Source organism: Paroedura picta, chromosome 2 (assembly GCF_049243985.1).
Source record: "Paroedura picta isolate Pp20150507F chromosome 2, Ppicta_v3.0, whole genome shotgun sequence".
Taxonomy (NCBI): Eukaryota; Metazoa; Chordata; class Lepidosauria; order Squamata; family Gekkonidae; genus Paroedura; species Paroedura picta.
Genome location: NC_135370.1, coordinates 142,280,628 through 142,291,591, shown reverse-complemented (window position 1 = coordinate 142,291,591; position 10,964 = coordinate 142,280,628). Strand labels below are relative to the sequence as shown.

At 46.0% G+C, this 10,964-nt stretch overlaps 1 protein-coding gene across 5 annotated transcripts in view; it reads left to right on the top strand.

Moving 5' to 3' along the window:
* Positions 1-247: 247 nt before the first annotated feature.
* PRKD1 (protein kinase D1) overlaps positions 248-10,964 on the top strand; it is a 150,732-nt gene continuing 140,015 nt past the window's right edge. Inside the window, exons 1-2 of one of the 5 annotated variants that reach the window (XM_077323011.1) lie at positions 248-440; positions 1,804-1,983. In XM_077323011.1, coding sequence (XP_077179126.1) covers positions 423-440; positions 1,804-1,983 — 198 coding nt within the window. In that variant the 5' untranslated portion in view covers positions 248-422. Of the gene's footprint in view, positions 441-1,429; positions 1,984-6,472; positions 6,559-10,964 lie in introns of those variants that run through there. The other 4 variants (XM_077323010.1, XM_077323009.1, XM_077323012.1 and 1 more) reach the window with 4 other exon arrangements.

Genomic DNA, 10,964 nt, shown 5'->3' with positions numbered 1-10,964 from the left:
AAATAGAAAAATGACAGGTGGTGGGTGGGATTCTTCTGATCATTCCTCAGTCACAAATAAAGCTCTGAGGAGGAGCAGCAGCAGCTGAAACGAGGGACACAGCAGTCAGCGGTGGCATCTGCCTGAATAGAGTCCCAGCTCTGTGGTGACAGCTCCCTCCCTCTCCTATCAGCATGTGACTGGCTCTTGGTGCGGGGAATGGCACCACTCACTGCCGCTCTGCTGGAAGGGAGACAGCTAGAAAGGGCTGGCTGACAGGTTTAAGCTCCTACTTACATGCAAATCATACACCCAGCCCAGAAGCAGTCACAAAGCAGAAGCAGCCACAAAGCACCAAGTCTTCAGGCTCTGCCAACCAGTCTTGTTGGTATCTGTAATCATTAACAGGAACAGCAGCAGTGGAAGGACCAGTAGCAGCTGGGATGAAGGCAGCTTTGAAGGTACTGAATGAAAGGGGACCTGGGGAGCTTGATCCCATCTCTCCCTTCCCCCCTCCTTTGAGAGAAATTATACAAGGAGAGTTGAAAATGAGGTCTGTAGGGCAAGGGGAAGGGAAATAACTGAGGATGAGGAGGTTAAATAAGAAGTTTTGAATGTCTTGGACTAAGTAAGAATTCAAGAAGGGTTTAGTTCTTTGGTGCCTAAAAAAAACTTTGGGTATTATCACGGGCCATGGGTAGAAGGGCTAGCGAGATGGTCCTCTGCTATACCCATGGGGGGCAACAGTAAGAAAAAGTCTGTGGAGGCAAGTTTTATACAGTCTGTCTATGACCAGACCAGGGGGCTGTACCCACGGAAGTCCATTTAACTCAGTGGGACTGACTTCTGAAGGAAGATACACAGACATGGGATGCAAATCTTGGTGCATTTTATGAGCCAAAGAAAAGAGCTCTGAACAGGGAAAATGCTACAGGAGTTTGGATGCCATGGCATCCAAGGGCAACCAGAGAGTTCCAAAAGGCCTGGGTACCCAATCAAAACCATAGCAAGGCAGAAGGGGAAAGTCAGTTCAGGAACAGGTGGCAAGGGGAAGACTCCGGGGGGGGGGGCTGCCAGCTTGCCTCCGAGGAAGGCTCCTGTGTTTTAACAGTTGATAGACTGCCTCCCCCCCCCCCCAATGAAGCCACCAAAGCGGCTTCCCGGTAGGAAAAACAAACACGCGACCTTCACCTATTGCGTTTGCTCGTCGCGCAGCTGCTAAGGGCACAAAAGTCCCGGGAAGACTCCGGGGAGGGGGAGAGAAAGTTGGCAACCGGACCTGAGCGACAGATGCTAGCTCAGGGCCACGGAAACTCCTGGCTCCGCGCTCGGGTGCCAGCCAGCGAGATGACTCGTTACGCCTGAAGCCCAATCCGCGGCATGTTTACTCAGACGGCAGGCAGGAAGCGCAGCCAAGGGAGAGCAAGCCCCGAGCTACCTGGCTGAGGGAACGCCCGCCTGCCCGGCCACTGGGGCGCCGCCGGCTGAGCTGCTGCTGCTGCTGCTGCTCTCGAGGCGGCCGGGGGGCGGCTCTGGCGCCGGCGGCGCCTTTCCCGCCCTTCCTCTCCCTGCCCCCCTCCGAGCGCGCTTGACCGCCCAGTGGCCGCCGCCGCCGCCGCCTTCAGTCCTCCCCTCCAGCAGCCGAGGCGGCAGCGACACCGCAACTACCCCCGCTGCCGCCCGGCCTGTCTCTGCGGCGTCTTCCCTGCCCCCTTTTCAGCCGAGGGGAAGGGGGGACGGGGCAGCGGCCAACTCCTGCCGCCGTTGTGACTCTGCCTCTCTCTCTCTCTCTCTCTCTCTGCCTGCCCCTTGTCCCGCGTGAAGTTGTCGATGAGCGCCCCGCCGATCATCCGGCCGCCCAGCCCCTCTCCGCCGGGCGGCGGCATCTCCTTCCACCTCCAGATCGGGCTCAGCCGCGAGCCGGTGCTCTTGCTGCCCGACTCGTCCGGAGAGTTCAGCCTGGCCCACGTCCGCGAAATGGCTTGCTCCATCGTCGACCAAAAGGTAAGCGAGCTGGCGGAAGCCGGCGCCTCTTTCTCAGTCCAAGTCGAAGCGACGGGCCCTCTGAGCATGTGCAGAAGTGGCAGCCCGCGCTGAGGGGTCGGGGGTCGGTGCCAAGGCAGCAGGAGGAGGAGGAGCTGGGTTCCACGTCTCATTTCCCGAAAGGAACCCCTCCGGGCTTGCTCGAATCCTTTGTGTGGGCGCGCTTCCCCCCGATCGCCACGGGTCAGCCTCTTTGTCTTTCCCGTTCAACGGCTCTGGCGTGCTCTCTCGCTCGTTCCTCCCCGATCTCCTCTCGGTCTCTCCGGCTCCACTTCCCATCGCCAGCTGGACGGGCTTCTGCTTGCAGGGAGGCGAATCGCCACGCGCGACAAAAGTTCTAGCCGAGCAGGCGCACCCCTCCTCCCCTTTTCCTCCCGGCCTCTTAGAGAGCGCGCGAGAGACTTTGGGAGGCTGGAAGGCATCCTGGTGCTGGGGTTAACCAGCAGCTGTCAAAATAATAAACTCGGGCCCGCAGAACCCGCTGGGAAAGAAAAGTTTCCACTTCGCAAGCCAGGAAGCCAAAGAAGTCGGCACGCTTTGTCGACTGAGCTCAGGCCAGGCAACCCAAAGCCGTCGCCGCTGGGCCTGCCTGGGAGACGTTGCCTGCTCGCTGTGGCCTTGCAGACTGAAGCCTCTCGCTGTTCTGGGAGAAAAGCATGCTGGAAGGAAGGAGAGGCTGGAAGGGCCACTAGGGACAAGCGGCTTCACCAAGGGTGCCCCAGTGGTTAGGAACTTCTTCGTGCATTCTGCTGCAGATCCTGGATATCCACAAAGGGAACTGTCCATAAAGTTGTGGCTGCTTTGAGTGTGTGAAGGGAAAGTGGCTTAGAAGTATTTGTCATGGTTGCATGCAAATGCTTCTAAAGCGCATGTGCCCCATTTTACATAGTCTCCTCCACTTTCCTACTCATTCCTTCCCATCTCCTTGATGTGTGACCAATTATTGACATTCTCATAGTGAATACTGTGCTGTTTGTATGGTAGATACAAATCAGCTAGTGTGCAGTGGATATATATTGGAGGATTCAGGCTAGTATGGCATTGATGCAGCAGCTTTAGTAATTATTTGCTTACTTAAATATCTAGTTCAGCCTAGAGCCAGACCCTTTTGCTTCAAGTAGTAGAACAAGAACATTGCATGACTTCAGGCTATTCCCTTTGAAAGTTTTGGTGCTTATTTCAAGACTTGAAAGGTCATGAAGCACATTTCCCTTCTAAAGTGTGGAGATTTAACTTTTTCTATAGCACCAGCTTTCAGTTTTTTTGCTGAGGCCACAGACAGTTTGGAAGTAACTAACTGAAGTACACTGTTGGCTAAGAAAGTTCAGGTCACAATAAATCAGATTTTGGAAAGCATCTAGACCAGCAATCTCACATCTGTTCCATTACAACTTGTTTCTTAAGATTTTGGTATTAACCACAGATGGTTATACTCCCTTCTTGTTGACTTGTGGATTTATTAAAGGTAAAGGTAACGGTATCCCCTGTGCAAGCCCTGAGTCATGTCTGACCCAGCATTTTCATGGCAGACTCAGTACAGGGTGGCCTTGCCAGTGCCTTCCACAGTCATTACCGTTTTACCTCCCAGCAGCAAGTTGGGTACTCATTTACCGACCTTAGGAAGGATGGAAGGCTGAGTCAACCTTGTGCCAGCTGCTGGGATCGAACTCCCAACCTCACGGACAGACTTCAGACAGCATTGCTGCCTCTTACCACTCTGCACCACAAGAGGCTCTGTGGATTTATTAGGATCCCCTAATAAATGATGCATTTAGGCACATCCCTTTATAGATATGATATATATTTAAAAGATCAAATGAAGCTGGGGTACAATGATAGTGAAGTAGTCAGGCTCAGATGCTTGAAAAAAAGAAGATGAAATTTGCCAGGTGCAAGGTTGCAATTAGTAGAAGAATAGATCTTTTTTTTTCCTGAATTGTCTATTTCCAGCATGTGTGCCAGGTGATTTGAACACAAGAGAGAATGTAAAATTAGTTTGCTTGAAATGCAGGGATATCTTACATAAGCACTTTGATGCACATAGTATGTAGTTTTGTTGTGGAGACCTGTGACATGGAATTTAACTAGTTAAGGTTAACTGGCGACAATTCTTCAAGCCTTTGTTAGACTCTTTCCCACACTAAAAATGTGGGCATTCTAATGCTGGATGGTTTAATATGTCTCTCAGAATTGTAATATGGTAACATTAACAGTGTATTACTTTACTCTTCAGGGTAGTTCTAAATCAGCCCTCCAGCAATATGGAAACTCCATTAGACTATGCTCCTCTTCCACATGAGCGTTTTTGGTCAGTTTTGGCCTCATACTGCATTGGTTTATTATTATTATTATTATTATTATTATTATTATTATTATTATTATTATTATTATTATTATTATTAAATTTATATCCCGCCTCCCTCTGGAGGCTCGAGGCGGATCACATAAAACCAATCCCCTAAAACAATAAAAACACAATAAAACAATACAATTAATTACAAAAGTTAAGACAAGAATGGCAGCAAGATTGAATATAACTAACCCAATTCCACAACCCACTAAGAAGGGAAAGGGAGGGGGCAGATGACAGATGCAACCATCACATTTATCCCATTTCCTTAAATCCCCCCCTCCCTCACAGGTTTTTTTCCTGGCTCTTTTGAGACCACTTTTACTTTGATGGGTTTTTTTTCTTGGAAGCTGATTTTGAGTCAGCTTTATCCTAAGGTGTAACATTTCTATCAGTTTTCTTTGTCCTGCCTGCCTTCAACCCACTTTTCTATGATTGGACTGTCATCATTGTTAAACCACGCCCTGTTCCCCTCTGAAGATGAGTGATTTAATTTTTTAAAGCCCTGAAATATTGATATATCTCTATGGCACTGTGGTGATAGTTAGGCATGTGTTCTGAATTACCAACTTTCATTTAAAGAAGTATTGCCTTTGTGGAGATACATGAGAAAAGACATATCTCTGCAAATTAAGGGACTTTTCATTTTAATGAAAGCTGGGAATTCATAGAATCTGCTTAAACCATACTATAGTGATACATTGATATTTTTGGGCCTTTTTTAAGAAAAAGGGGAATGCTCTGATGCTACCAATGAAGATTGCACCCTCCCTTGAAAATCCTCATTATGATGCCATCTTAACACAGCCCGCGGCACCACAGGCGCCGCGGACTAAATAAAGCCATAAGAGCTTAGTGGGAGGAGTTAGGGCGGGCTCTGTCCGGGATGAGGAAGGGTGCCGATTGGCCCCTTCCTCCGGACAGACCATCGGCCGGGCCAATCGGCAGGTGATTGGCCCGGCCGATTCCCGCCCTGCCTGGCACCTCTCTCGCTGCCTCTCGCCACGTCAGGCCGCCGGCCAAGGGAGCCCCCGCCAGCCGCACTCCGCGCGACTGCCGGGGGCTCCCTTACCTAGCACCCGCTGTATTTTTCATACAGCGGGCTTGATTACTAGTATGCAAAATAAAATAAATGTACAACAATTAAAATGCATAGGGAAAGCAGATAGGCTTAAGAATCCTGCTTCCAATGCTTGTGGATGGACACCAAGAATATCAGGAGTAACTTGTATGTGTGGGAAAGGTCTTCATTACAGGGTGGTTGTAAACCATTCCTTTTCAGACTGAATTTCCTCTCAGTATGGCCTCATCCTCGTCTTTAATGAAGGGATAATTCTGTTACTTTACTTTCATAATTTATCTTTCTCTCAGGTTGATTCCGCATGGTGGTGGCTGCACCAGGTTGCCAGCAGCCCTGCAGCTTTCTGTGTCCCATATGGGCACCTGGGCCTATTCTGCACACAATAGAAAATGCACTTTCAATGCACTTTAGAAGTAGATTTTCCTGTAATGCACATTGAAAGTGTCCCCCTGGGAAATGCAGCAGTGGCAGACAGGTTCTGCCGCATTGGTGGAGGGGGGGCAGCATTTTTTTTTTTAATTTGCAGGAAGATGGAATTACATGGAATGTAATATCACCTTCCTGCAAAATACAAAAAAAGCTTGCTGGTCTGCCCTATGGCACTGTGAAGTGCCACAAAGCTGACCAGGGCAGTGTTTGCTCTCTCTGGGTCACTGTAGGACAGGGAGGTGCTGCTGGACAGGTCCCGTTTGCCCCACTTTAAAAAAGGGAACATGAATTCTTCCATGCTTCCTTTGGGTGAGGCAAATGAGGGCCCGATTGGGGGCTGACCTGGCATTGGTGTCATATGGAAGTGGGCATTAGCCCTACTTCTATATGAGCTCACTCTCAACCTTTTTTGCCCATGCGGAATCAGCCTCAGAGGCTCAAGGCGGACTATTAATGAATTACTGAAAGTTCACTGATCCTCTAACAGTTCAGAAATAATTTTTAGTTCACTTAATTCATTTTCCAAAGTGTATCCTTTTCTTTTGCAAGAAAACATGAACTTCTAATTTTGCTTTTACTTATTCTATCAGATCACTCTAACAAGTTCCTGGATTTCTGTAGTGTCTCCTACAAGCAGCCATCAATTTTACCATTCCAACAAGATATAGTGTCGTAAGTAAGTCTGGCCTGCAGACAAAGGAACTGTCAGCCTTGTATTTTCTCATCTCTGTGGGTTGTACCTCTTGAATGAAGTACACTTTTTGCCTGAGAAAACCAGGAAGTGTGACACAACTACTGACAGAGAATTGAGTATTTAATAGACTGCTGGTTCATTGTAAAATTTTCTGTAGTGAATCATGTGAAAATTTCTAGCCCGAATATACTTTCAAAGAACTAATTCCACCCTGAAAATCTAGCACAGAGGACCCTTGACTTAAATTAGAATGTTTCATTCCTGTCTGTTTATTTGTTACACTGGGTACCACTAAAGATTTCGTAGTGATGTTTTAGCTTTTTAGTATCCTATTAGGTAAGCACTAGTAGACTGCCAATAATTTGTGACTAGTAAAAATTGAAACATCAAAGCTTAGCTGTCTATCATGCCACACTACATGACATGGAATGGGCAGTATATTGTGCATGTCGTCTAACTGTCTGATGATTCTATTACCGTTTTGTGGAAAACCCATCCAGTCTGGTTGCATATAACTGGGACTTCCTTACAAGTAAAGAAAAAAGCTAGATAAGTGGCAACCTGAGAAAGGATCTTCTTAGTTGTGGCCTCAAAACCTTGGAGCACTCTATTCAGGGTGGGAGAGAGTTTGTCTTTCTCTTATCAGTGACTTTTGACAGCACAAAAGGCATGCACCCAATAATGGTTAGAAGAAGAAGAAGAGTTGGTTCTTATATGCCGCTTTTCTCTACCTGAAGGAGGCTCAAAGCAGCTTACAGTCGCCTTCCCATTCCTCTCCCCACAACAGACACCCTGTGAGGTGGGTGAGGCTGAGAGAGCCCTGATATCACTGCTTGGTCAGAACAGTTTTATCAGTGCTGTGGTGAGCCCAAGGTCACCCAGCTGGCTGCATGTGGGGGAGTGCAGAATCGAACCTGGCTTGCCAGATTAGAAGTCCTCCTAACCACTACATCAAACTGCCCCTCTTACTGGTTTTGTTTATGTATGTTTATTTTGATTATTTTTCACCATTAAATGTTCTTATTTATTTATTTATTTAATTAATTAGATTTGATTAGATGTTAAATATATATTATTTATTAGAATTGATATACAGCCCTCCTTTGTGGCCCAGGGTTGTTTACATGGAAGTTTGTGATACAATACAAAGAAAACATGATGGTGAAGATATGACATCTATTTTGTGATTACTCAAATCTTTTAAAGTTTGTTATCTTGTAGACCTCGTTTGAGTAGAAATGTGACATAAAATGTTTTAAATAAATAAAATTAATAGATTGAAAAATCAGTTAAATCCATCACAGAGTTGAGAATTGGGGCTAGTAGAGAGGTGTCCTGCACTGCTGTTTTTGTTTTTGTTTTTTAACTTTAAAAGTCACACTTTCCCAGTCCCAAGTAAGTGACACAAGTGCTGCTTTAAAGACATTTGTCTTGATTCCTAATACTATTGTGTGCCAAAGATGGTTGGAACATTGTCAAGGTGCTGTAGTTCCTTTTTAAATCAAGGGAAATCGTGGCAAAGATGGAATTACTATCTGAAGTCAAGATCAGGCCCTGATGAATGGCTATACACTTTGAAAAGGCATTCCTTGTTAGCATTTCAAGATGCAGGCACAATATAATAATAGAATCATAGAGTTGGAAGGGACTTCCAGGGTCATCTTGTCTAACCACCACAGAATGCAGGACATTCACAACTACCTGACAAACCACAGTGACCCCAATTCCGTGTCCAGATGATGACCCCTCCAAAACCCCAGAAACCCTGGCCAGTCTGGACTGGACAAAATTCTCCTTCTGACCCCAAAGTGACGATCAGCATTTCCCTGGGCATCCAATAAAGGGCCACAAGCGCCAAGTTCAGACACAATCCCTTCTGCCCACCCACTTACAATCTGCCCAAGTTCACAAAATCAGCATTTCTGTCAGATGGCTATCTAGCCTCTGCTTAAAAACTTCCAAAGAAGGAGAACCAATTACCTCCTGAGAAATCCTGTTCCACTGAGGAACCGCCCTGTCAGAAACCTCTTCCGGATGTTAAGCCGAATTTTTTTTTTGAATTAATTTCATCTCATTAGGTCTTGTCTGACTTTCTGGGGCAACAGACAACAACTGCTCCATCCTCTATGTGACAGCCTTTCAAGTACTTGAACATGGCTATCATATCACCTCTTAGTCAACTTCTCTTCAGTCTAAACAGACCAAGTTCCCCCAACCTTCCCTTATATGTCTTAGTCTCCAAACCCCTCATCATTTTCATTGCTCTCCTCTGGACTTGTTCCAGTTTGTCTACATCTGTCTTCAGTTGTAGTGTCCAAAACTGAACACTGTACTCTAAGTGGTATCTAACCAGAGTAGAGTAAAGTGGTACCATCAGCTCATGTGATCTAGACACTGTACTTCTTTTGACACAGCCCCAAAACCCATTTGCCTTTGTAGCCACTGAGTCACATTGCTGACTCATGTTCTGTGTATGGTCTACTAAGACCCCTAGATCCTTTTTGCGCATACTACTGCCATGACAGGTTTTCCCTGTCATGCATTTGATTCTTCCTACCTAAATGCAGAACTTTAAAAGAAGAGTTTATTCTTAAATGCCACTTTTCTGTACCTGAAGGAGTCTCAAAGTGGCTTACATTCACCTTCCCTTTCCTCTTCCCACAACAGTCTCCCTGTGAGGTAGGTGAGGCTGAGAGAGCTCTGATATTACTTCTTGGTCAGAACAGCTTTATCAGTGCTGTGGCGAGTCCAAGGTCACCCAGCTGGCTACATGTGGGGGAGTGTGGAATCAAACCCAGCTCGCCAGATTAGAAGTCTGTGCTCCTAACCACTACACCAAACTGGCTACATTTTTCACTATTGAAATTCATTTTAGCTGAGTACAATAGATCTGTAAACTTTGTCTAACTGTAGATGGCTGGTGAAAAGTACTTTAGGCAAATGTTCTGTCTCCATCCCACCCAGAAGTAGACCAGGCCATGGAGAGCACATGGTAGGAAGCACAAATATGTGATCTACGTGTATTCATTGTTCTTTCTCTTTCCATTTGCAAAGGTTTGGCTTGATATGGTAAGAAGGAGAAGGAAACATGTAGGCATTTTGTTATGAGGTCATTCCTTGGCACAGTAATGTCAGATCATGGAGTCAAAGGCACAGTGTGGAGTTATTCAGACCTAGTTTGTTTTTCACAGGCATAGACTATGCAATGCAGTAATTTTGAGAGAGGCAGGGAACTTTACATGGTCTTACATAGATCAGTAAAGGAATTTGTACTAAGAAAGCTATGTCTAGTAGTTTTGCCAGTATGTAGAAGAGTTTGTTATTATATAGCTAACTGAAAAGAATATCAAATCAGCCAGGCTGGGGATGACCAATGAACTATCTAGTCCAGCATCCAGTTTCACACAGTGATCTACTAAATACTCCAAAAAGTCTTACAAAGAGAATGTGGACTAAACTTTTCCTTGAAGTTTGCCCTTGCCCCCAGTACCAGTGGTCAGATGCTTACTGCCTATGAACATTGATAATCAGTATGGCTGGACCTGTTTTCCGTGAATATGTCATTCGCTTTAAAACTGAATAAACTATTGTCTGGCATTGCATCCCCTCTTCAGTATGATGCCTCCTCCCTAAGTCATTCATTCCCTGTGAATGTGGAAGAGTGTTCACTGTGAGACCAGGATATCTCAGCAGGTCTCTGAAAGTCTTGTCTATATATTTCTCTGCCTCTCTCAGTCAGCAACCTTACAGGCAGGACCATTTTATGGGGCACACACCCCCACTTTCTGATTGGGAGCACACTGTACAATGCATTGAGTAGTACGTATCCCCTTTGCTGGCTTTCAAATCCCAGAACTATTTATGTCTTTTAATGAATTTCAGGTAAAAGCTAAGTCATCTGGTATTATGCAGTTATTCAATTTTGGGAGAAACAGAATTTCCTGTCCTGGCTTTCTTGACCTGTTTTTGAACTCACACAGGCTGCCAGTCCTAAGGACACTTTCTGGAAGTAAACCTCATTGGATAACATGGGACTTACTTGTGAGTAGACTTCCTTGAGTAGAGATGATTGGCTGAGGGGGGCACCATCTACATAATAGCCTTGCGTGGTAGATCAAAATAGTGTTCGTCTGTCTGGAGCAGTGGAAAAGAGTGAGATTGCCATGGTGGGACAAGAGGCAGAACTGAGCTGAGAAACCTGGAAAAAAATAATTTATAACCAATCATAAACAATGGATCTTCACGCCATTGGTCAGTTTTGCTTTAATTTCTGTGAAAGAACACTTGAATAATTCTATGGTTGGGGGTCAGCACAACATGAGGAACTGTCTTAAAGGGTCGCAACGTTAGGAAGGTTGACAACCGCTGTTCTAGATACCGACCAGAGT